This window comes from Sander vitreus, chromosome 15 (genome assembly GCF_031162955.1).
Source record: "Sander vitreus isolate 19-12246 chromosome 15, sanVit1, whole genome shotgun sequence".
Lineage (NCBI taxonomy): Eukaryota > Metazoa > Chordata > Actinopteri > Perciformes > Percidae > Sander > Sander vitreus.
In genome coordinates, this window is record NC_135869.1 from 22898715 (window position 1) to 22926197 (window position 27483).

At 42.8% G+C, this 27483-nt stretch overlaps 1 protein-coding gene across 3 annotated transcripts; it reads left to right on the forward strand.

The window, feature by feature from the left end:
- epn2 (epsin 2) lies at nucleotides 1–27463 on the forward strand. Of its 3 annotated transcripts, none has more exons than XM_078268928.1 (10): nucleotides 1–178; nucleotides 14166–14934; nucleotides 16369–16523; nucleotides 21429–21541; nucleotides 21760–21864; nucleotides 22329–22467; nucleotides 23870–24022; nucleotides 24480–24572; nucleotides 25852–26085; nucleotides 26516–27463. In XM_078268928.1, exons 2-10 carry the CDS (start codon nucleotides 14504–14506, stop codon nucleotides 26866–26868), a joined length of 1776 nt encoding a protein of 591 aa, XP_078125054.1. In that variant the 5' UTR covers nucleotides 1–178; nucleotides 14166–14503; the 3' UTR covers nucleotides 26869–27463. The 3 variants fall into 3 exon arrangements, with proteins under 3 accessions (XP_078125054.1, XP_078125055.1, XP_078125056.1); XM_078268929.1 differs by having other exon boundaries at nucleotides 24480–24509; XM_078268930.1 differs by lacking the exon at nucleotides 24480–24572.
- Nucleotides 27464–27483: the final 20 nt, after the last annotated feature.

Consider the following 27483-nt stretch of genomic DNA (forward strand, 5'->3'; position numbering starts at 1 on the left):
GTGTAGCCTGGCTTTAGCTGGTTTAGCATTAGCAACACATAGCTAGGCGGAGGCGCAACAAGCTCCCTGAACGCCAAAATAAGTACTCTTTTTTATTTTACCCTGGAATTGGCAAAACTCGTTTATGGGTTTATATCCCTGGAGTAACAGTTAAATCTGACGTAACTCAAACGATATGGTAAGTTAACGTCGGCTTTCAAGACAGTGGAGTTGTTTTGTTTTTCCAGGGTGTCCTGTAATCCAGTTTGCTCTGGTGATGTCTCCACCGAGCACCCGTCTTGGCTGCTAGCTTGAAGGATTGCTAACTAGCTTAGCATGCTAGTTTGCTGTCTGAGCACAGAAAATACGTTTAGGAGCTGACCGGAATGGTTGTGTATCTAGGTGTAGGGCTGATTGTTAATCCAATACAGGCACGCTTTGTGTTACATTTAGCTGAGCAATCAACAGTTGAATGTTCAGCCAGACTACAGGAGAGAGGAGACCTGCCGATGGCTAACCTAACATAAGCGTTGCTAGCTTCGGTCCAACTTTTTTTTCAAAGCCAAGTTTTGATCTCATATTAGAAATGAACGTTAGTCAGTGGTTGTGTCGAGCGCAAATATCAAAGCCAGTGGCAAAATCAAGTTGTACAGAAAATGCATTGTTAATTTTATTTAGTTGGGTCATACACTTTTACAACAACCTGAGTTGACTAACTAGCTAAATCAACGTAAGCAAGTTGTTCGCTAGCTTATTTTGCTAGCTAATGACAACTACTTTCCGCAAGTTTGCACTCAACTTGCTAACGTTAGCGGTAACCGTAAGTAGCAAGTTATTCCATGGTTATTCCCCCCCCGATTTATTAAAGTGACGTTGCACAAATTAGATCGCTGCAGCTACACCCAACATTATTTCGCAATTTCAAACAGATCACTTGACTAAGAAAATTGGAAATATGATTGAGGCAGTTTACTTCACTAATGTTAGCCATAGCTATTTCTATGGGGCTAGCAATCCCGTCAGTGCAATGAAACGCCGTGATTTGTTCTTTTTCTTGTGTTGTTTTTTTTAGGAGCGGCATCATTATTTGTATTTTCTCTACTAATGCACCGTGCTTTGATAGAGAAGACCTGATAAGCTAGATCATACTATTGTGAGTCACCAAGGCAACACTTGACGTTCTTGTATACTTATTGAGATTGCATACATCTTGGCATTAACTCTTTGCTGAAAGACGCTCAACAGTGGTAGGGTTTATTTATTTGATGAGCTATAGTCGGAGGTGCTGGTGTTTGGATGTAAGCTTTGTATTTAGATCTACACTGAGCCCATATAAACGTGGCCTGAGAGAGGAGCAGGGCTTTGTCTATTGTCACAGTGATCAGTCAGTCACAGTGGGTGACAGATGCATCATTACCGTCCTCCTCCCTTCCCCGACTTGGCTTTGTCTCCCAGCCGGCCAGGGAGGACAAAAGGCGGGGTGACATGCCGATCAGAAGGTGGCTTATCAACATACCGTCTTTTACTCACTGCTTCAGGTTGCTGCTCATCATAACTCATGTTAGTAGTTTGATTTTCTTTGGGTTAGACTTGATATGATTGTTATTTTGGTTAACGGAACTTAGTCCTTGAGTAGCTGAGTGGGTATGGATTAATTACTGTATGTTGGATGGTAAAGAACCGGCTGGATAACTTGATGTCATGCTGTTGCACACTCTACCCTCTCTCTCTTTCTTAACACACACACACACACACACACATACACAGGCACCCAGTTGTTACATTACATGTCATTTAGCTGACGCTTTTATCCAAAGCGACTTCCAATTAAGTGCTTTCAACCTTGAAGGTGCAAACTCCAGACAACAAGTAGTAAGTGCAAGTACATTAGCTTTAAATAAGCAATACTACAAAGAGCCATAGATGACAGTGCAGCTTTAAGAATATATATATATATATATATATATATATATATATATATATATATATATATACACACACACACACACACACACACATATATATATATATATATATAATTATTATTTTTTAATCCGAGGTGCAGTTGGAAGAGATGTGTTTTTAGCCTTAATCAGAAGATGCGTAGGCTTTCGGCCGTCCTGATGTCAGTTGGGACCTCATTCCAACGTTTAGGAGCCAGGACAGCAAACAGTCTGGATTTCGTTGAGTGATTAGTTGTCCCTCGCTGTGAGGGGGCAGCAAGCAGGTTGGCTGATGCAGAGCGGAGTGGGCGAGTTGGGGTATAGGGTTTGACCATGTCCTGGCTGTATGCTGGGTCTGATCCGTTCGTGGCCCTGTATGCAAGAACTAGTGTCTTGAAGCAGATGCGGGCAGCAATTGGTAACCAATGAAGAGAGCGGAGGAGCGGTGTAGTGTGAGAGAACTGGGGGAGATTGAAGACAAGTCGAGCTGCTGCGTTCTGAATGAGCTGCAGGGGCCGGATGGCACATGCAGGCCATCCGGTTGTGCAAGCCTTCTATTGCCAGATCAGCTTTACTCTTGTTGTTTGGGCCTGGCAAGGTAGACCTGTTCTCAGTGTACAGCTTCTTAGCCCTTAATGCTAATCATAGTATACCTATGTTTTGCCAAGACACGCCCAGACACCGGCACAGGATAGGTTTGCCTCTTTGTGTTCTTGACATCGAACAGTACACTTGTGTCCAGTGTTAAGTTTCGTCTTGGTCCACATTCACTGTCCTATTGTAGGTCATTGCATTTTCTCATACACTACGTTTTTCTTTTCTCAGTCTCTATTACAGATGTTATGTGTAGGTTAGTCTCACGTTGTCAGACCTCTCTCCAAAGCACTGCAGAGAAAGGTCTGGCTAGTTCACCCACAACATTCCAGGATAGGAGAAAAACATGCTCTCCTTTTATTGGCATTTCTTTAAACCAATCACAATTGTCTTGGGCGGTGCTAAGAGCCGGACGGAGCAACGGGGCCTCTGCAAAATAGACCTTGGGAAGGAACTTGTTTTGGTGGAACATTTGTAAGTTCACAAGTTGTTTTAGTCGTGCAAGAGAAAACTCTGATTCAACAGATAGTCTAGCTAGCTGTCTGGATTTACCCTGCAGAGATCTGAGGAGCAGTTAACCATAGTCCTCATTAATCGACCAGAGTTTAGAATGCCAACAGAAAGAAAGCGTCCTTGATATAGACTGTGTAGATCATTCATTCACCACACTGTGAAGTTCCAGTGTTTTAACCAAGTGCAATAGGGCATTTTTGATAGCTGACAATCAGCCCCAAAAACGATCCTGCCAATCGGGTCTTGATGTCCCCTGTTGTAAATGCCTTGGACAAAGGAATTGATTCACAGCCTAGCAAGGGATTTCACCTGTTGATAAACACCACCTCAACAGTAGATGGACATGTGGTCAGTCTGTTCCGTGCATTCATTAAATAGGCCTACTTGAAATGATTCTGTTTAGACTCTTTTATTCACTTTCTGATTGCCCATATGCTTTTCTTTCTGAAGCTACTTTTTACAACCTAATTCTTTTTTTTTAACATCACAGTATCAAATTAGGGATTTTTCTGCTGATGCTACAGTTCTGTACATCTCTAAACATTAGGCTAATAGTCAGAAATTTCAACATGAACTTGACAGCTTGATGGCAGAAAAGACAACCACATATGTCAAAGTCGACATGACTAATACTAAGAAAACAAAAACACAAAATGTAGGTAGGGGTAGAGGATGTCGGGAAAATCTGTAATGGTCAATGAAATCCAATGTAAATCCAGTATTGCTACTAGGCAAAATATACACAAGTGTATCTAATCCAGGAGAAGGACCACTGATTGAATTATAAATGAAGGAGTCTTATTATAAATTAGGGAACAGGAATGTCATGAACAGATACCAATATTTACCTAATTTTTTTTTAAAAATTTATTTTCAAATTTCGTCAACCTCCAGTCAGATACAGACAGGCAGAAAGAGGAGGGGGCCGAAAGGGTGGCTGCAGATGTTGGGTGTGTGAGTTCATCTGAAGCTGCAAGAACTAGACCCTGGACTTAATTATTTTTATGGTTATCCTCACATTCTAGCAACAACGAGGCATAACAACAATTCAACAAGAATGACATTCAGACATAATGAACCTGCATTGACACACGAATATGTATTTCTGCACACACACAGATAAGTCTTGGGTGCAGTCTCTTCTGGGCCTTTGAGTGATCCAATAGCGCGTTCTATTTATACTCGGAACTCGGATTTTCCGAGGTCAAAGTCGGAAACACGCCCCCTGACCCGGCTTTCCGAGCTCGGAACTCGGACAACCTCGCAGTAGCCCGAGTTCAAAATCCAACATGTCTGCCCCCTGTATCAACAGTTGTGAAAGCTGTAGTAATACAAAGTTATAAGCACTTCTGTCTCACTAAATCGGTCGTTCGCACAGGCGTGTTCAACTTCTCTCTGTGGACATTGTTGTTGTTATGCTGTTTGCACAAAAAAACGGCGTAATGCGTTGTTATCAACTAGTATTACTAACAATGGCCAACCGGGCTAGAGCTAATGAAAACAATGAAAATCCGACTTGTAAATGGAACGCATTCTACTCGGGTGTGACGTCATTCCCAGCTCCGGCTTCCGAGTTCCGAGGTAAATGGAACGCACTATTAGCACAGAAGGGCTGAAGAAAGGCGGCCCAGCGGTGTCTTGTGGTGGGGGTTGTTCCGGGGTGTGAGGGAGGTGTGTGTGTGTGTGTGTGTGTGTGGGGGGGGGATGGACGGACAAGACAGACTCTCCTCTCTTCTTCCTGTCTGCTATGGGTGAATAGGTGATTATAGCAGCAGATGTGTCATTAGGTCTGAGCTGTATTCATGCGGATGCAGGGTGAGAAGGAGGGTGATGAAGGAACATTTGGGGGGGGGGGGGCATGCTCCACAGGAATCACATTTCACAAGCGTTTAGTAAATTTAGGGGATGTGCCAAGTTGTTTTTTTGACCCCCACCCCCCAACACATACACACCCACCTTCTCGTTCCCCTACCCTCGTCCCTCCAGCTGTCTTTCCATGACATTGCTACATTGCTAGGCAGGAAGCTCCCTGAAACAAATGCACACACATGCGTAATTTACATCGTTTAAAAATTTAACATTTTTAACTGTTGCATTTAACACGGGAGTCTGCATAGAATGCAAATCACTTTAAACACTCTTCCTCTGTTCATGAAAGCACTAGGTTTTGTGGCATGCCGGTGCACGCTTGGTGCAGGGATCAGATTACTGAATAGGATAAGTCATCATGGGTCTCCCTAGATGGTAGTCAGAGGAACAGTGGGCACAAAAAGATCTCAGATAACCTAAGCTGCTATTTATTACCAAGAACAAAGATTTGGTCAATTTGGAGTTGATGTCAATGTGTGAAGCTATGCCAATGTAAGGATGTCACGCGACCCGGTGCTTCGGTACCAAAATTCTGAAAACGTGACAGTACTCGGGGGGGGGGGGGGGGGCTTTACAGTACGTGGACATGCAATTCTTCCGGACATGACGGGGGAGGTGTACGCCTACAAGTGTTCTAGTCTGCTGCTAATTGCTGGAGAAGAAGAAGAACGCCCACCAGCACAGAAAAAAAGAGCGCCTCATCTCCGTTGCCGCGCACGGCGGCTTGACCGCGGTCAGCCTCTGGCTTTACCGTAACTAGAGGCCGACCGATTTTTGGCATTTTTTTACATAATCGGCATCGGCCAATATCCCAGTATATCAAACCGATTAATAGGCAGGCGCATCTGCGGGCAGCCTAGTGTTAAAAACATGAATAGGCGACATTTTTTTTACAGCGCACCCAGACCAGCTGCCTCCAGCCCCTCCCCTTGTGAAGTCTTGCGCCGTGTGTCTCGCGCAGTCACTTCAGGCTCAGATGCTACCGTTAGCAGTAGCATGTTGCTGGTGTTCTTGCCTTGGGATTAACTGTACTAATAAAACCGTACGAAACAGCGCGGCCACACCGCTGTGGAAGCTCCCCGAATGTCATTTATCAGAGTCTGGTTGTTACCCCTGTCCGTGGCAGTCTCATCCACTCCTATAACGGAGCTAACTGGAGCTAACCGCTAACGGAGCTAATCGTTGCTAACAGAGCCTTCAGTTCTCCGTGCCTGTATCCATTAACTGCATCTATGGACTCAAGCACGAATAAAACCCTTAATTTTCTTAAATTGGCTGGACGAGTTTTAAATTCCAACTAAGAGTTGTTTAAATGACTCTTGATAATGCTCAGATAAGATCATAATGAGTGCAACAGGACATGTAACAGTAGGATCCCCAAAACACAGATAAAAGACTTCAACAAATGAACAACGATCTAACAAACAAGGTGAACAAGAACTGACTTTAGAGAGCCCTAGTCTTATGTGATTCAACAGGAGTTAGGAGGAAATAGTGTTGAGATTAATAATAACATGTCACTTTCTGTGAAGCTTGCAGATGTGTATTCTCAGAAGTTTAATAAATGCTGCTAAGTGCACTAAACTTTATTTTTTCATTGAAAAGTTTATTTGACAAAGTTTATTTTCTTCTAACCTGTTTCGTTTAATATATTTTTCATACATTATACAATATACAGTATGTTTTTACATTATACATTTTTAATTGAAGTATACAAGTGTAGATTGGTGAAGTGTTCAATAAATGTTTTTGTTGAGAAATTCTGTGTATATTAGTGTTACATTTTGTCTTTCAAATAGAGGTTTAAAAACAAGCACATATCGGCCAAATATCGGCCAAAATAAATCGGCAGCATTTAGCGGCCATCGGCTGACCCTGATTTTTAAAAGATCGGCATCGGCCTGAGAAAACCCATGTCGGTCGACCTCTAACCGTAACGTAGATTTACCGTGGGGGATGTTTGGGATTTCCCCCTTTCTGGTCTACATATCCCTGCCACTGCAGAATCATTTTTAAATGTATGCTTTCCCAAGTTGGCGCCTGCATGTATACATGAACGGTATTGTCTTTTATAAACTATCTTTTTAATAAACTGTCTGTAAGTTCTCAATGCTTCAGTTTACATGTAGGGACACTCATTATGTTACCATTGAAGTGTGGTGATATTTTGAGCCTTGTTAGTGGTATAGAAATAGCGATTTCTTTTTACTTTTTAGTGGTCGCATTCGATTAGCATGAAAACATATCCCAGAGAACGGTCGAACACGGACACACGTATTAACACGTTATTAACCCCTGGGTTCATTTTGCGCCGTAATTGTCCTTTTAAGTTTTGGGAAAAGATCGTGTTTTGGATTGAAACACTCCCGAGGAACGAACAAACGTTTCCTGGGTGCATGGATTTTGTTTGCGCCGCAAAGTAATTTCCCCCCTCTCCGGCTTGAAAGCGCTGTGTTTAATGTTGACACCACTTTGTGCAATTTCATTTTGAGATTATTTTCCATTGGATATTGAAGTTCATAAATAAGTGCTTGGAATGGCTGGCCGAGTGGCACTATATCCATGGTATTAAAAGAGGGATTTAATTCTTGGATGTTTTAATAAATATATATATATATATATATATATATATATATATATATATATATATATATATATATATTATTAGGGGTGGTACGGTTCACAAAACCCACGGTTTGGTTCGTATCATGGTTTTAGGGTCACGGTTTTTCCGTTCTGTACGGTTCTTGTTATTTTTTCTTTTAATCTTTAACACTCCAGAAATATACTTCAGCATATGATATATAGCTTAATTATCCACAATGTAGGATACAGTATTAAATAATTATATAGTTATATCATGTAATCATGCACAAACTGAATCTGACTTGACTGTAAGAACATTATTGGGACCATCTCAGCAAGAGGGAAGACATTGATGAGTTCAACGTGCTTTTCATTTATTTGGCAAAAAAAGGAGAATGTGTATTGCCATCTACAGGAACTTATGTGCCTTTTTAGCACATGAAGATTGAAATATTACAGAATATCAATTGAAATAATTTATCAAACTGCCAACTTCAGTGTAGCTCTTACAAAAATGTATCCTTTAAAAGAAAAAGAGAGGAACTCTTAAAGCTCCGTCTTTTGAATAAGTCAGAATACGTTAAACATAAAAACAGTTATCCCAGCCCAGTCCTATCCTGGGCTGGGAGACACAGTCATACGGTTTGATAAAGTACTTATTGGGACTTATCATTGCACTTACAATAACGAGCGTAGCTGTGTGGTCCTCCTGTATACGTCTCATCTCCGTTTTTTTCCTGCTGTGTGTGTGTGTGCGTGTGCGCGCGTCAGTCACGGGGAGAACTGAGCAGCCCCGCCCGCTGTGGAGACCCGACAGGATCTAAACTGCAGCCGCTTCAGCGACTTTAGAGTGAAAAAACATTACAGTACATTGATGTTAAAATGTATACAGGTTGGCAGGACGGTCTGAAATGTTTTGCACGGTCTTTAGCTGTACGTTTTGTTGATAACTTCAGGTCCACACCTCTTCTTTCGCGCGAAAGGGAAACACACTGTCTGAGGTCACATATGGGCACCTGACGGGCACGAGGCTACATTGCGCATGTGTCGAACCATGCGGCACACACACGCTCCGAACTGAGACAAGGGGACCGAGCGGTTTGGATGTTTTTTTCATGAACCGTACCACTCCCATATATATATATATATATATATATATATATATATATATATATATATATATATATATATATATATATATATATATATAAATATATAATGCCGTTGTCTGTCACAGCCTAACGTTAGCTCCAATAGCTGACATTAGCTAACTTTAGCGCTTGTTTTAGCAGACGTCTATAACATCTGTTAAGTTAACTTTAACCAGCCTGGTTCTATGTGAAAAAACAACAACGGCAGAGAGAAACAGACTAACTAAACATGCTTGCTGTCTGGAAGTTCCAGGTGAACTCCTGGAAGACGGTACCGTACGCTGGCTGTGGTGATGCCAGGTTTCAGAGCAGCGGACTGTGGGTCCAGAAGATGTAAATCACTTGCCCCCTCCACTTCACACCAAAACAGTGACAGAAAGTTGAAAAATACTGACACTGAAAAAAGAGTCACATGAGACTGTCCCAACCTCCCCCTCAAATGTTTTTTTATTTTTTTTAAATTTTTTTTACACACTGTGGTATCGACTTTGGCATTGAGTATTGTGTACTTTTGGAGGTATCGGTACCGCCTACTAGATTTTTGGTATCGTGACATCCCTATGCTAATGTGGTGCATGCCAGTAGTGGGGGATTGTGTGTGTGTGTGTGTGTGTGTGTGTGTGTGTGTGTGTGTGTGTGTGTGTGTGCGCGCTCAAGAAATATGTTGTGGATAAATGAAAGTAGACCAGCGATGTACTAAACTGGCTGAATGACTAAGCCAAGAAAATCCTGCTGTGGTGCGTTTGCATCTGAGCTTAAACCGTATTATTACAATATCGTATTTCATTGGAATCAACTTTTAAAGAGCCAATATCACATAAACATAAGGGCATTACTTGGTAAACAGAGAGCATAAACGGTAAATGTGTGTTTCATAACTTCATGTTATGTACTAAAGTGACGTCTTTCATACTCATCAGAGTTAGCTTTGGAAATTAGATGTGTAGGTGGTTGCACAGCTGTGAGTCTCCACACACTTTCCATACGTGTGCGTGTCATCAAGTGTTTAGTAGCTGGACTGCTGATCTGTTAGAAACAGGACAGAGGAGTTATCAGTCACTCCTGTAGTCGTCATCAGACTGGAAATGGTTTATCTCCCCTGCCACCCACCAAAGGGTGGAAGCACATTTTTACTCACTCATTGTACTGGTATCTCTCATAACAATACATACTGTTAATACTGTGGCGTTGGGAAAGAGCACAGATAAATGCTCATTAAGATCTAAATTGTTTAAGAATGATGCTCAAATTCATCGGAAATAAAATGATCCAAACTTTGAATCCAGCTCTGCTAAAATTAGCTATTACTTTTGTGCTACTTTGTGGTACTCAACACTTGGGCTGCACAATATATAAAAAAAATTTTTTTATCGCCATTGCAATATCAACTGGCGCAATAACCATATCGCCAAAGGTTGCAAAATATCGTGAAAGACACTCCGAGATTTTTTGTGTTGGATGGTAGAAAATATCAGTATGCACTTATATATATGTACTTTAAAATGTAACTGTCATTTTCTTTTTAGTGCTGACTTTTATATTCAATTCAATGTTCAAGTTGTTCAATAAAACAATGTTGGAAATTATTTCCTTTCATTTGTTTTAAATTCAACTATCAGTTTGTTGTATTTTAGCAGAGTACTGAAAGCAGCAGAACTGAAGACACATTATCTGTTTATGTACCGCAAGTAATATCGTTATCGCGATATTCAACAGCGCTATCGTATGTTTTCCTCCTATCATGCAGCCCTACTTAACATAGCTCTGCAACATTTGCTATTGCTATACTAAAATGCTATTTTGGGAAATGAATGCATTAGGCATAAGGGTGCTCAGTTCAGCATATTTGGGGCCGATAGCTGAAAGCAGTATGGGCCGATAACGAGCCACTAGCTGATATTAAGATTAAGAGATGAAAGTATCGTAAATTGTTTATTTAATGGCAGGCAGTTAGCCTGGATGCCAGCCGAATTTAGCCCCGCCCACAACATTTGAGGTCGGGAAGTTCGGTCTGGACTTGATCCGAGCAACTATGTTTGAGCCAGAGCTGTTCGGACCAATCAAATTGTCAGGGCGGGCTTTATACGATGATGGACAGATGATCAACAGTAACGTAATTATCACGATCATATCACAATATCGATATAATATCGATATATTGCCCAGCTCTATATACACATTGCCACACCCGTCCGCACAACACGGAAACTGCCGTCTCTGCCTTTGCTCTGTCGAAGCCTGCCTTTGACTCGCAGCTTCTGTGACGTCTGTCTCCGTTGATCTGATTGGTTGTAGGTCTATCCAATTGAGTGCAGAGGCATTTTCTTTCCTGGTTCGGTTGAAACACGGCCCATAATCACAGCCCAATGGAGCAGTATCAGACTCATATTCTGACTAGAATCTGAGTATGACGACGTCAGGCTAGCAGGCAGTACATTCCACTCTCTGTTTTACGTCTGGGCCACACCGACTACCTCTACCTGTGCGTGACGGCTACCATGCTGAAGTGCGGTGGCTTGCATGCGTGTGGTGTCCACACAGAAAGCGTTGCTGCTGCAGCGCTGCCTGCCAGCCCTATCTTTCTACACTGAGTTTGGCTTTTGATAATGGCCATCAATGATAGAATGTTTCATTTCATTATGTACTTCATTTGTTTTTATTTTAGACTGAAAAAAGGTTAAGAACCATGTGCATTTTCCACAACCTGGTGCTGCAAATATTTCACAACAAAAGCTTTAACAAATGAAGGGATCCTGTCCACAGAACTTTTAATTTGAAATGGAAACAGGAAGTGTTGAGTTAGAAATAAATATGTATACTCTTTCACATATCTGTCTGTGACATATTCTACAGATATACACATTGAAACGTGAAAGACTGGCATGGGTGTCAATATAGACACAACTTAAACCGTAGAAATTGTCTGGCGTGTTTTCCGTTATCTGATCGTCTCTTCTGATCGGCCTTTTATAGAGACCAGCGATCAAACTATCTAGATCAGGGGTGTCAAACTCATTTTAGCTCAGGGGCCACATGGAGGAAAATCTATTCCCAAGTGGGCCGGACCGGTAAAATCATGTGTGTGTATATATAACAACTTCAGATTGTTTTCTTTGTTTTAATAGTAATTCACAGAACTGTTTCACAGATCACAGAACTATATCAGGGTGTCATTTCTCAGGCAGAAATGTAGATAAAAATAATGAAATCCTGTTCCCCAAACAAGTGCAAGAACCACAGTGTCAAGAATAGGTTAAATATACAAATCAAATCAATTAAAAACAATAGCACATCAACATAAAAACATATAAACATAGCTGGAGCAGTGTCCAAAAGCACAACATCACTATTAATCATAAAACACCTCAAGTTATTTGAAAATTCTGAGGACAAAGAACACATAAACACACAATGCCTCAGTGATTCACAGAAGTATATCACAGATCACAGAACTATACCAGGGTGTCTCATGCAGCACTTTAAGTGGGGTTGCATAGTTTATTTGACTCCTGATACCTGGCATCTTTTAGCTTTCACCAGCGCATCAATATCAGGCGTCACATCCTGAGTGGCAGCCAACTTCAGGATGTGATTCAAGTGCTTGTGCGTGAGCCTTGAGCGCAGCTTTGTTTTATTTATGCTCATTACAGAGAGAACTTGCTCACAAAGAGATGTGGTTCCAAACATGCACAACCGTTTTGCTGCGAGGGCTGTCAAGTTGGGGTAACCTGGCAAGAGATTCTGATAAAAGTGTCCAAGCCAGCTGCGGCAAATTTGCCCTTCAAATCCGAGTCACACTGCAAGTCTATTATTTCAAGTTGGATGCTGACGGGCAGATCAGAGGGCTTCACGGTGAATGGCGAGCAAAAAACTTTGAAGTCTTTCTCCAGTTCTCCCGTAACAGTCCCGTTATGTTATCTATGGGTCGCGCACACAGACAGGGGAAGTGAGCTGCATCACCACCGGCGAGTTGCGTCTCCCACAATGACAGCTTCAACTTGAAAGAACGTATGCTGTCGTCATAATACTGCGTGACAACTTTGTTGCGGCATGAAGACTCACATAGTGGCGACGAAGGTTATATTCTTTCAGCACTGCGACATGCTGTGAACACACCAAACATACAGCTTTCCCATTCACTTCCGTGAATAAATAGGAGGATGACCATTTTTCTTGGAACACTCTGCACTCCGCGTCCACTTTTCTTTTTTTTGACAGAGACATATTGGGACAATGAGGGTGCCAAAGCACATGATGTTAAAAGTAGAAGCCGTAATAAATATCGCGGGCAAAACAAAGTAGCTCATCCGGACTGGCTGCACTTGCTTGACCTATTTGCTCTGCCCCGGTATAAACAGTTTGCTTGCTTAACACAATTGCTATTCAGTGGACGCAATTGGAACAGCAGTTTCTTTTATTGAAAAATTGCAGCTCATTTTTATACTTTACAAAATCATCTCGCCGGCCGGATTAAACCCGGCCGGCCGGATTAAACCCGTCTACGGGCCTGATCCGGCCCGCGGGCCGTACATTTGACACCCCTGATTTAGATCAAATATCGATCTAAATAGGTCATAGGTCCGCTCTGCTTTAAAAATTGAGTACCACCTTTATCCACAAAGCTGACAACAATCTTCTTTTAAGCTTTTTGATTATTATTTGTTACATTTTCACCGCATGGATCTTAATAGGTTCCTACTAATCTTGTGTTTGCTTTGAATGCCTTGCGTTTTCTGCTCCAATTTCTTGTCCTCCAAGCCCACCCACTGAGCAACTTTACCCTCACACAGACATGACTGCCCTGAGATTATTCATTTTCAACACCCTGCCTTTTAATTTGCAATTGAGTCAGGTTACTGTAAACTCAAGTGAGATCAAAAAAGTGGAAACACAATTCTTGGTCACAACACCATGGCCCTGCATTATAAGAAGGAGGCAGGCTCTCTGTAAGTTCATGGAAATTGCTTATCTAAGTGTGAAAGTATGAAACATTGTTTTGTCTAGTTTCAAAAAGGAAGGCAAGTTCAGCTGCTCCTATAAATACAAATGGTCTACGCAATCGTATTGTTGTGTAGAAATCAGCCAGCATTACAATAACACCTTTTAAGAAAGAAACTCCGATGAGACCCACGACTTTAGCAGATGTTCGGTATTATGTCTTGTAATTTAAATTAAACGCTGCGACTTTTATTTACACCTCAGTGTGTCTCTATTAAAAGATAGGTTTAATATTTTATGCTTCAAAGGTGGCTACTCGAGGAAGAGAAATTTGATAAGTTGGGATTGTTGGCATACAACGTGAAGATTTAGTTTCAGAAAAACATTTGTCATAGTGCGAAAACAAACCTAGCATATTCAGCAGTTACTCCGAAACTGATTACAACAAGGAAGTGTTGTAGTGTATGCTCTTTTTAGTTTGGCTGTATTAAGCGTTTTTCTCCGTTCTTATTATGTTACCTGTCCCTTTTTAATGTCTTTTTTTTCTTCTTCTCTTCCTTTCACTAACCTGTTATTTGTCTGTTTGTCCCAGGTGATGGCGTGGTCATGTGTGCAGCCAGCACTGTGTGTGTGGTGATGGTTTTAACAGACGCTGTTCTGGAGGACTCAGGAACACTGCACTGGCCTGGAGAAGCCTCATAAACAAACCCACACATACACAACAGACTCACACACACGCACCTGTACACAAGATTGACACATATACACGCCACCGCCGTGCCTTGAGAAAGGACACAGGCGCACGGACACGTAACGCTGCACCTTCTGGTGTGTGTGTCTCTACTCGAACATTATTGGTGCCCTAGCTCCTCTCCTTTTGTGAGAGTGTGCATTTTATTTCTCCCCGTCTGTCCCATCTCCGCCGCCACCATGCCGAGCTCCACCATCCGCCGGCAGATGAAGAACATGGTGAACAACTACTCTGACGCTGAGAAGAAGGTCAGAGAGGCCACCTCCAACGACCCCTGGGGCCCGTCGTCTTCGCTCATGTCTGAGATCGCCGACCTCACCTACAACGTGGTCGCCTTCAGTGAGATCATGAGCATGATCTGGAAGCGGCTCAACGACCACGGCAAGAACTGGCGCCACGTCTACAAGGCCCTCACCCTCCTCGACTACCTGATAAAGACAGGCTCCGAGCGAGTGGCACTGCAGTGCAAAGAGAACATCTTTGCCATCCAGACTCTGAAGGACTTCCAGTACATTGACCGAGACGGCAAAGACCAGGGCATCAACGTCCGGGAGAAGAGCAAGCAGCTAGTGGTCCTACTCAAAGACGAGGACCGTCTCAAAGGAGAGCGGTAAGAGCTTTATAAATCATATCAGTAGTTAAAAATCTTCGGCGTCAACTAGGGCTGAAGAAAATCTCATTTTGATTTTCCTGCCAGATGTTGCGATTACGATTCGATTTGCGATTATTATTATTATTTTTTATTTTTTTTAAAGCTAGATATTGCACCTTCCTACGATCCTGTTAAATAAAGTAATACAAAATCAATGAAAGATCCACTGAAAATTGGACGTCTGTAAACAATCTGTGATATGTAACATTATTCCAGCATGTACTGTATGTACTGTAGTAAATATAATAATGAAAAGAGGAATAACAAAAAAAAAAGTCAAATCAAATGCTACACAAAACATTTAACTAAATAATTCACTTTTCCTGCCTTCGATTAGTCGCGGTCTTCGCGATTAGATAATCGCATTCTTTCAAATCGTGGTTCGCCCTGCTGTCAACTCGTGTTTATGCATATAATTCAGGATTTACCAAGTCATGCTCGATTCTGCAGGGTGGGGTATATGACAGTGATAGAACACCCTTCCCAACTTTTCCTTGTCCTCTAAAAGGGCCCCCTAAAAGTCAGTGACTTGAATCATAACCAGTGGTTAAAATTTGCACATTGTTAATTGAGGCATCAGACTTTATTCGCCCTAGTTCTGCTCTGATGCTGAAAGCTAGCGAGGTCGACCATACCGCTCCCGAACCACACCAGACCCTGGCACCACTTCCTCTTATTAAACAATGACTAGTGCTTTCACTGTGTCCAATTTCATTACAGCTGACCGAGAAGCTTTAATACAAAGGGGTCTCTTCAGTACTTTAGGACTCCATTTTGTTTCCACACCTGCTGGTTATAAACAAAGATCCCTAGGACGTCATGCTTCTCCATATTTCCTCTGCTGTTTTGTCATTTACAGTAAATCTCTACTAGTGGTAAGAAGTGCAAACAAAGTTACTGCACTTTTAAGAAATGGCTACAGGGTTGCTGTCTTCCCCAGATTAATAGTCTTCAGTGATTCTCTGTGTGGCTGTATTTGAAGATATTGCCGAAAAACTGAATTTAGAAAAAAGGTTATGACGACACCTGCGCTGGTCTCCTTTTCTTATGCCGTTAGTTTCTCTATTTGTTCCTCCACCTGTCTTTTTTTATAACACACGATATCTCAGACTGTGACAAAAACGAGGGCATTGCATCATTTCCAGAATTATATAAGTTGGCCCAAAAGGGGTGCTTCATCATTTGTTTGGCAGCATGTGTAATTCTAGTTAGTGATTATGTTCACCCTGATTCTCGGGGTGGTTTTGGAAATACAGTAGACTTCAATTTCCCTTTTCATACCTCATGCTTATTTTGTCCTTTTGGACGTCACACTAAGGATTAAAAGAATCTTGAGTTGAGTCAAGATGACCGATCATATGCCATTATGTTTTTTTTTTTTTGTCCCACTAGGTCTCAGGCTTTGAAGACCAAAGAGCGTATGGCCCAGGTGTCCACAGGGAGCACTCAGATGGGTTTTGGCCGAGGCTCGTCTCAGCCCAACCTCTCCACTTCCTACAGCGAAGAGTACGGCCGGTCAGAGGGCTCACCTGCGTCCTACCATGGCTGTGAGTATTAGCATATACAGTAGTTGCCACATGTTTAAGCGACACGTGATACAGCATATTCCATTATACTGTATTGTGTCCCCCGATGGTGTAACTTTGGCCTACATCCAGAAACCTGCCCCTCCTCCTGTTCTGTCTCTGGCTTGCAGTCCTGCAGTAGAGCTGCATTCCTCAGCGTGCGTGCGCGCGCACACACACACACACACACACACACACACACACACACACACACACACACACACACACAGAAGAGGAAGCGGAGTTCACCACCCCAGCTTCTATCATCCACATGACAGAGGAATCTGCTCCTCTTTTCACTGATCCGCTCACTCCTCCAGAGACACAGTGAGGGAGAGATGTAGAAACACACAGTGACCGACAGTGTAGCAAGGGATACATGATGGAAAGAAAGAAGTGAATGGAAACTAAACTTGGATAACCTTTGATAAAAAGAGGGACTAGAGAAGAAATGTCTGTCTGTTTTGTTTAATGAAGTGTGCAGTGACACTCGGGCTTATTTTCTACAGATGCACATTACTGCCCTCTGTAACTAGCATGATCTATTGATTAGTCTGATATCGTCACCGTGCCAAGCTTGGAATATTATCACATATATACCTCTTGAAGTAATCAATTTAAGGGGGTCCTCATACTTGGTGACATATTTGGTGATGAGTGCTCTCGGGTTTCTGTACTTGAATTTTTACTGGTACTTGTTTCTTCTTCTAGTTCCAATAGCTCACTCTAACAGAAAATAAAAGCAGAGTTCAAATGGATTGAAAGAAAGATGGGGTGAGCGAGGGGTAGAGTTGAAAAGAAACAGAAATCCCTGTCTGGGAATGGGCAAAGAGGGAAGAGGGGAAGACTGGAGAGGTTGAAATTAAGAGTGAACCATGGCCTCTTTTTTCCTTTCATCCTCTGACCCCCAGTCGTGTGTGTGTGTGTGTGTAAGACTGTGCATGTGGTGTGTGTGTGTGTGTGGTTTGAGCCTGCGTGGATCCTACGTGTTGCATGAAGCGTGTGCATTGCTGCGTGTATGTTACGTTTGAGTGTGGGGCTCAGAGCCGGAAGCTCCAGCAGCTGAGTCATCAGTTGAGAAAACTGAAGGAGAGACTGACCAATACGAGTGTGGCAGCGCAGTCTCTGTGGGCGTTTCCGGGGGGGTGGGGGATTTTTGGGATTCCACTCGAACTTTCCGAGTATTGTTGTCCAGGCAGGGCCGTGCAAGTGTGACTGTTGGTGTTAGCTTAGCATATCCCCTCTCTATCCCTTCATCCTCTTTTGGTTGTCTCTCATCGTCCTGACTGGTGCTCCCCTGCCTTTGCGTGCTACCCACGGGGGTCTGGAAAAATGTTTATTTTCACAGATTCACACAAAATGTCTCACTCACCAGGTTTCAAACAGCCACTTAATTCTTTATCTAGAGAGACATGGGGATCCGCAAATGTTCTGGTAGTTCGCCGTCGACACCCTGGGATAAAACTCTTATGGCCATTATCACCACATAAATCTACTACAGAGAATACGAGTGGTCATCAGCCCGTTTGGCTTTCTCCAAAACGTTCTGTTCAGAGCTTGAATTGCATGCTGCACTTAGAGACTTAGCTTTGTTTGAAGGGTTTTGTAAGCTTAAGTATTTGTTTAATTTCAGTGTGCTTATTTCCTCCAGTCAGTAAACATAGCACCACGGAAAATGAACATGACAAGATAAACATATGGACTAAACGGCGAACGGTAGAAGAATGGCCCAGTTATTTAGATGCATTTTTCTGCTAGCAGGCAGAGCTGTGTCTGTGAGAAATGCCAAGAAATTGTGATTATCCATATATGGTCCATTCCCACAGTGGTAGGCAAGAAAGTGGTGTGTTTTAGTTGGCTTTGAGTTTTGTTTATTTGTCTCTGGGACTCACAACTGTCAAGTGTTATTGTGTTGTCAGTCAGTCTCCCTTGAGGCTTAGTGGTCGAAAAACTGTTTAATTAGCCCTCTTTTGCTTTGCAGTTGTTTTCGGAAAGATTTAAAGTGAGCTCAAGGAAAATATTCCTTTTGATAGAAGAATGTAATGGATATATTAGGGCTGTGTATTGGCATGAATCTGGCGATACGATACGTATCACGATACATGGGTCACGAGTCAATATATTGCAATATATTTCGATACTGTGCGTAAGGCGATATATTGGGATATTTGGGTGTTCCCTGTCTATTTAAGGCAGACATGTAGCTGATGTCGAAGCCATGACTTAAGGCCCACCAGCTAACCAAACGCACCTTTACCCCTGGTACTTCTGGTCCCTTTCCCTGGAGACACAGCCTGGAGACAGAGCTTGGGAGACTTGCGTTTAAGGAACAAATAATAAGGCAGGACAAGAGCTAAGAAGAAGCGCGCAACATGCACGGAGGAGACAATGACTCAGATCTGAGGCTGGAGTTTCAAGACAAAAGCAGTGAATTAATAATTAGGAATATGTATGTTGTCATTATAAGTCATGTAGAAAATGAGGCTGTAATGCTGCTACTTAACCAACACATAATAGGCTTATAGGATTGTTGCTGTCGGGCAGAAACTATGTATCTCCATATTTCGTCATTTTAATTTCTTTTCATAAATCAATGCTCTTGGTCACCCTTTACATCAGTCTGTGGGTTTAACAAATATTTAAAGTGGCCATATAATGCTCATTTTCAGTTTCATAATTGCATTTTGAGGTTGTACCAGAATAGGTTTACATGGTTTAATTTTCAAAAAACACCATATTTTTGTTGTACTGCACATTGCTGCAGCTCCTCTTTTCACCCTGTGTTCAGGTCTCTGTTTTAGCTACAGAGTGAGACCTCTCACTGCTGTAACAGCTTTGTTGGCAGTCGCACCTGCCAGTAGCTAGGTAAGATGATCACATCATCTAGCTAGCTAGCTGTTTCTGCAGCTTCGGTCAGTACAAGGCAGGATTAGCCGGGAGACTTCTTCTAAACGAGGGCGCACTTCCAACTTTGTGTGGAATACCTGCAGAACAGGGACATGTAAGTAGATCTTTTGTAGATTATGGTGAACTAGTTTGTGTGTTGTAGCAGTGTTTTGCCATTCGGAAGGAGCTAGCATGCTAGCGCTAGCATGCTACGGTTAGCCACCTCGTTTCGGCTAGTGACGTAAAAAGCCCTGCCAATTTTGACCAGCTCACCCGGAGACTGAAGGCAGGACACATTCAGAAACCTGTATCTCACTCAAAACAGCATGGATGTTTTTTTTTTTTCAAAGTATATGAGAGTGTATATATATATATATATATATATATATATGTAGTGTATGCGTGTGTAAATGGACTGTATTTATATAGCGCTTTTCTAATCTTAACGACTACTCAAAGCGCTTTTACATAGTACAGGAACCATTCACCATTCACACACATACACTGTGGCCGAGGCTGCCGTACAAGGTGCCACCTGCTCATCAAGCCTTTTACCTGTGAAAGGACATCTTTTACATTCACACACATTTATGCTCCGATGCGCAGCATCGGGGGCAACCCCGAGTTCAGTGTCTTGCCCAAGGACACTTCGACATGGGACTGCAGGGCCAGGGATCGAACCACCAACCTAACAATTGGCAGGCAACCGCTCTACCACTGAGCCACAGCCGCAGAATTGGAAGCACCGGAGACAAAAAAATGACACCCCAAATCCCAGAAAAGGTTTTTTTTTTTTCTTCTTCATAATATGGGCACTTTAAACAGTGACGAGGCGATTTCATCTGACTTTGTCTAAGGTAAATAGCGCAATAAAATCTTTTAAAATTTGTCCTTTTTTAAATGTTCTGAAAAGCAATAGTTTTGGACATACAAGGTTTTTCTCTAACCATTTGCATTCAGAATAGCTATCAACACAATGTAACACCATACACAAGATCATCATGTATCCATGAGTGATGAGTATCCAGTGAGTATTTGTGTGGGAGTGTCCACATCAGCAGCAGGGCATGTCATGACTGGTCTTTGTTGTTTGGAGCAGAGACGGAGGGGGAAAAAAAATCGCACCAAAACATTAAGATTACATTTTCAAATCACATCTTTTCAATGCATCCTGTTTATAATATATATAATATAAAACAGCTTTGTATTTGACAAATTGCACAGAAAATGTTAAACCCAAAACCTACCTTTTGGTACAACCAAAACTTCTGTGTTCTTGTCATAACTTCCCACACTACAGTTCCCACGTTTCTAAACTCAAAGACACACAGTCCCACTTTGAATTCAAGAATACTAGTCTGCCTTAATGAACATTACCTTTTGGCGTTGTTACTTCCTTCACCTGGCCTGTGTGGTGTGTGTGTGTGTGTGTGTCTGTGTGTTTTTTTCTGCTGCCACGTGGCCTGATCTAATCCAATAAGCTGAATGCAGGCTCACTGAAGGCTTCTAATCACACACACCAACACACAGTGTATTTTCTGTACAGTACAAAGCGGCTCACGGCATCCCCGTACTGTCATCACAAATACCGCATTATTTATTTACATTTATTATTCGAGCATTCACAATAATCAGCAGCAAGTGGAGGCGCGTAGATCAGGTCTGAGCTGGTCTGTCTATCGATCTCTACTCCGTTTCAGTAGGCCTAGCTTACAGTTGTCATATGCCAAAAAGCATTAAACCACTTGTCAGCATACAGTGCATTTACTGTTTTTTGTTTTTGTTTTTTTCTCTGGAGGATCGCAATTGAAAACGGTTGAGAACCACTTTACTAGACAACACTGTGTGATATCTATTCATACGATTGTAATTATTACACCAGGGCTTGATTATGGACTATTAACAGTGGCCCTATTTTTCCATATTATTATAGTATATACAGTATGCGATGGAGTCCCATGTGGCAGTGATGTTAACCTACGTTCTGAATGTGTCTGCTAGCCACGTCTCCCAACGCGGGTTCAGAACTGGAGCAGGCCAGACCTCAGACCAGCGGAGAGGAGGAGCTACAGCTGCAACTGGCTCTGGCCATGAGCAGAGAGGCTGCGGAGCAGGTACATACTCACAAACACACATACATAGAAACGCATGCTAATGGGGCAGAGCATGCATCCATGCTTGTCATTATCTTTTCTTGCTGTGTTTGAAATGTGCAGATAGTTTATATTCCATCTGTGGATAACCAGCTTATTTTAAGATTTCAAAAGATGCTGAACTGAGAGAAGTTGCATATGTGCTGCTTGGGCTAACTTTGCTCTTGGTGTGTGTTTAGGAGGAGCGCTTGCGCAGAGGGGACGACCTGAGACTACAGATGGCCTTGGAGGAGAGTAAGAAAGGAGGTCCAGAATCGGCAAAACTGCCCAAGAAGAAAAGAGAGGTACTACAATAACTCAGTTATTCTGTTATAATGACCATGCTCATGGAAACATGTCGCTTCTCTATATCCTCTTTTTCTGTCTGACACTGTTTGCTGCTTCATGAGCAGTAATGAAACTACTAACTGGCAGCAGACTACCTAGTTTGCTCATCATTATTCTGCCTGAATAGCTGGCTGCCTGGAGTTTGAGGGCACGCAGAGCTAAAGTGAAGAAGTATGGCTGCATGACCAAGGCTCATGTTTTTATTTCCGCACATAACGACATGACCACCATCGGTATATTTGAAGAGTATTTGTGCTGTAGAGGATAATGGCTGACCAACAGACGGTCCTAACCAATGATTTTCCTCCTCATCTATTCCCGCTCTATCTTTACTCCCCATTCTTCTTTTTCCTCTCTGTCTGCTTTCTTTGTTCTTTTTTTTTCTTCCTGTCTCTCGGTCACTTTCTCTGTCTCTTTCTAGCCACAATCATCTTTGATGGATCTGATGGATGTCCCTGAGCCTGGTGCCCGTGCTGACCCCTGGGGGGCCGGAGTTGGAGCCGGAGTTGGAGCCGGGGTTGCGGCAGCCTCTGCTTTAGAAGACCCCTGGCACTCTTATGGTATATACACATACATTCTCTGCACTGGAAATGGTCACATGAGATGATATCGACACACTGACTGTTTTTTATTTTTTATTTGAAGTATTAGTGTATAGAGACAGTTTTTCTGTTTGTGTCGTTTCTACTCTCCACCTGCAGCTCCTATGACTGTGACTCTTTGTTAAATAGGAATGCTGCTCCACTGGCTCAGCAGCATTACTGCATAGAGAGGAGGGGAGGATGTTAGAGGAAGATATCATCAAGGAAATGAGTGTGGAGAAGCAGGGCAAGGAGGCTGTTAGGGAGTTTGATATGTAAATGTTAAAGGGTAACTACAGTTTTTTTCAACCTGGACCCTATTTTCCTACGTTTTTGTGTCTAAGTGACTGATGGGAACAACAATCTCTAAAATTGGTCCAGTATTAAGCAAGATCACTGCAGTTTGCATCGGCGAAACAAGCTACAATGTATGTTAATAGGGCAATTGTCCAGCTTGTATTTACCTTCACAAAAGTGCTCGTTTTGCCACTGACATGCTCATATTTATATTCTAAGTGTCCGACAGCATTATGGAAAGGATCCCTTCACAGATAGACCTTTAAAAACCTATTTGAGACCTTTTTGTTTAACCAGAAACAGCTCTGAAGTCGCTAGCGCTAAACCCACCAGACTCCATTTAAAGAAGCAATACTTTTAGCGTGTATAGAACCAGATTTTCACATGTAAATTGGTAAACTATGTGTTGATTTCAACCAAAACTAGATTTGTGATGGTTGGAAAAGTGGAAAGAGGACCCAAAACGGCTTTTCTTAGTTTTTTGTTTCCGTCGACTTTGAATGAAGTGTATTTTACGATGCTAAAATCACGGAGTCTGGTGGGTTTAGCGAACGCAATTTCGCGGATATTTTAATGTTTAAAAATAGGATCTTTTCTCATTAACAGAAAAGTCGACCTCCTTAGAAATCCTTTCCATAATGTTGTCAGACACTTAGAATATAAATCTGAGCCTGTCAGTGGCAAAACGAGCACTTTTGTGAAGGTAAATACAGGCTGGACAATTGCCCCATAACTTACATTGTAGCCTGTTTCGCCGCTGCCGACTGCAGCGATTTTGATTAATACTGGACCAATGTCAAACATGGTTGTTCCCATCAGACACTTAGACAAAAAACATAGAAAAATAGGGTTAAACAAACAAAAAACCTGTAGTTAACTTTTAAAGGGGGAAAGGAGAAGGACAATGAGCAGTGGTTTTAGAATGGGTCAGCTCAAATACACCTGCTATCAGAACCTGCATGAAACCACTCATCTTATTTTACCTTTCTCCTGCTCTCTTCCTCTGTCCCTCCTCCTCTTCCTATCCAATTTGCCCTAACGTTTTGCATGCTTCATCCAACCCCCATTCTCCCCTACTCTCTAGGGTCTGCACCTAAGCCAGCAGCCCCAGCGGACCCATGGGGTGTTACTCCTTCTGTTCCACCCATGAAGAGTGCTGATCCCTGGGCATCAAACTCTACTCCTGCCGCTGACCCCTGGGGCTCCGCAGCCGCCCGCCCCAAGACTTCCAACACAGGTGACCATAAGGGAAAGAGTAGCTTTTTGTCCACAAGCATCAGTTACTAGGGCATTTACAAAATTCACCAGTCAACTGTACCTCCACCATAGAGGTTAATTTCAGTCAGTTATTGTCTGGGAATTATGTATTTGAGGCTGAAAGATACTTGGAAAATCGTTAAGTATTTATGGATGTTTGCTCTATTTGAGTTCTCTCTATTTTAAGAAATGGAAAAGATTTCTAATAAATGGCTGGCAAGTGTTTCGAAGACCTAACTGCTTTGTCAACTGGGGAACACACAGCACACAATAACAAATGCTTATGTACATCTGCATGCTTTCACTTGTTTTTTATTTCGCTTTGTTTGTTAGTTTACCAAATTCTCCATACATTAATTCTTGTATTGTCTGTTTCCATCTGTCTACGTATGTGTCTGCCGTGTGTGTGCGTGTGCGTATGCGTTGTCCCCTTTCAGGTAGCTTTGACCTGTTCAGTGCATCCAACGGTACGTCTAAAGAGGACTTCTCAGAATTTGACAGCCTGCGCTCTTCCTCCTCTGTCCCCACTGGTACTCACCCTTGTCTTTGTCTCTCTAATGACACGGAGTCTGTGTTGTTTTCCCTCGGTGTCTGAAATGATGCCTGTCTGCAGATACAATGTCTCTGTGGGGCAAAGGCACCCACATGTCTTGTCTTTGTATGTAAATATCACCAGACCTGAGCAAAGACAGTGTTAACACCGCTGGAGTCATGTTGTTTGATGATTTTTCCACTGCAAATGCAATCCAATGCTGCAGTAATCGTATCAAATGGTGTAAAAATATCTGTTTGCTCTGGTTTGGTCCCATATCACTGTGGTGCAATGTGATGCAGCTTTTGTGTTTATTACTAAATGCATTATTAGACCTGGGCCATCCAGTTTATGGAATCCCTCTTGAGATCTGCTGTGATCTGTTTGGTTCATCTGAACCAACATGTTCCAATTTTTTTTATTAAACCCATTCACAACTCTATTCGGGTTGGTATGTGAGAGGGTTCCAGTGAACAGCTTGGCACAGGTCTTGAGTGTTTTTCCCCATGTGGTTTGGCAGTCTCTGGGTGTGGGAAAGTGACATTGGTATCTGAGTTTTGCTCCGGCTCAACACAAACAATTCTGAAACAGTCCAAGGACAAGGTGAGAAGGAACATAAACACAGGAAAATTACTTTTCCCAGAAGGGTGGAGGTCACACACTTCAGTGATATTAAGGATGAGTTGCAGGATGAGTTGTAAAAATGTTACTAATTGAGTCAGCTCTGGCTGAAATCTATAGGCCTTATGGGACTCTGATCTTATCATGGCTCTGATACGTCTCAGTTTCTGTTCTGAGAAGACATTTTTGACATTTCCTACTTGTGTACGTTGCTGCTGGCATGCTGGGTTTTTTGCGTTTTCATGTGCGAGTGCATTAATGAAGATCTCCACTGCTGTCTGCCTGCTGCTGCAAAAAACAACAGCCAGGCTGTCTGCCATTGATGGCCTCTCATAAAATCATCTACTGATCATTTAATTACATCAGCTCGGAAACTGAGGAGTTTACACATGGCAAGAATATCTTTGAATACATTTTTAAATATCTATTAGACCTGTTTATAATGCAAAATGTGAGTGTAAATAAAAACAAACCTATCACGTACTCTGTTCTCGTGTGGTAGCCCTAATTACAGATTTATAGTGACCTCTGCAGTTCAAGACTAGAAAAGAAATATTGTCTTCCTGTATTCATAATGTGTAAGTGTTTTATTTTGTTCCCTCGAAGAGAAGTTCATTAACAGTTTTTCACCAAAACAACTGGTCTTTGTTCGCCAGGTGATGGGGGCGTAGCATCCTCTCTCCCCTCCCAAGCCAGTCTCGCTAGCAGCGGCAGCATGGACCTCTTCGACCCCCTGCCCAGCTCCATTTCTATGTCTGCCACCACAAACCCGACTAGAAAGACTCCAGAGTCCTTCCTGGGTCCCAATGCTGCCCTGGTCAATCTGGACTCCCTGGTGACCAAACCAGCCCAGCCTGCGCCAGTTGTCAACCCATTCTTAGCTTCAACAGGTGGGGAGATGAAAAAGAAAATATGAGGAGGTTGTTTTCAGAACTTGAAATGTTCCTACTCAAACTGATAAGATAACATTGTGCTAGCCAGGAAGCCAAGAGACATGGACATAAAGGTACAGGTCTGAACACACAGGCACACACATCCATCTGCACGGTTGAATGTTGAATCATTAACCATGCCCTGTCTATTCCAGCAGTAAACTCAGAGGGCAGAGAGATGAATAATGCCTGATTCAATTCATAAAATAGCAGTATAGTAGTAGTAGTATAGTTTTGAAATACTATTTTAAAATAACAAGAATATGAACGTTTAGTTCTATTTATCACAATAATATTCATCTCATTGTAGAGCCCAACTCCGCTTGTACTGTATACTGTACTGGTACTCGGTGAGCTCCATATTATTTGTTTCTTTCCTTTTGTTCAGGTGGCTCTGCTCCAGCTCCTGCTCCAGCTTCAGCAGCCCACGCCAACCCCTTCCAAGTGAGCCAGCCAGCCCCCCCCACCCTCAACCAGATGCGGGTCAGCCCCATGCCCGCCAGCTTTGGCATGGCCGAGCCCATGGCCATCTCCTCGGGGCCTGCTCAGCCCATCACCATGGTGCCCCTAGCAGGCATTGCCCCCATGGCCCGTGTCATGCCCGGAATGGTCGGCGCTGTCGGAGGTGTGGGGATGAATGCGGGGATGCCGGGCACAATGTCCTTGCCCCAGCCCCTGATGAGCATGCCACCCCAGGCCGGGACGCAGCCCACCGGAACCACCAACCCCTTCCTTTTGTGAGGGGGTGACCGGGGGGCGACTTTCCCCAGAGTAACCCCTCCTCTCTCTCTTACTCTCTCTCTCTTCCACTTTGGCTCCTGAAGTAGCTTCAAAATGAACAAGGAGATGTCTTATCCCATCTATCTCTTCATAACCAACTCCTAGCCAGGTCGTAGTCCCAGTCTGGCCTCCCCCTCCCCCCACACACACACACACACCTTAACACACTCCTTTACTCCTTCCTCATTTGTCTCAATGCTACAAGCTGCCTAGTCCTGTGTGCTCCATATTGATCCGACGATGGTGTTGATGACCGCTAAGAGTTTTAATCTGTCTACGGATTTACAGAGTAGCAGTGGTGTTTACAGTCTTTCCACAGAGACCGGGCCCTCCTCCCTGTCTCTCATTCACTCGCCTCCTCTCCCTCACTTCTTCCCTTAGGACTGCTCTGTTCTTCTTCTGTGGTGGAGTGACAGGAGAGTCTGACCATACTAACGCCAGGATCTTATCTCTTCACTTGAGCTAATCTTTTATAAGCCCTGTGTGTGTGTGTGTGTGTGTGTGTGTGTGTGTGTGTGTGTGTGTGTGTGTGTGTGTGTGTGTGTGTGTGTGTGTTTTCAGTACTTTTAACCTGTA

Coding starts and splice junctions, on each gene's coding strand:
- epn2 (XM_078268928.1), top strand. CDS start 14,504: ATGCCGAGCTCCACCATCCGCCGGCAGATGAAGAACATGGTGAACAAC. Junction 24,023..24,479: donor CCCCAAGACTTCCAACACAG/GTGACCATAAGG, acceptor GTCCCCTTTCAG/GTAGCTTTGACCTGTTCAGT. Junction 26,086..26,515: donor CCCATTCTTAGCTTCAACAG/GTGGGGAGATGA, acceptor CCTTTTGTTCAG/GTGGCTCTGCTCCAGCTCCT.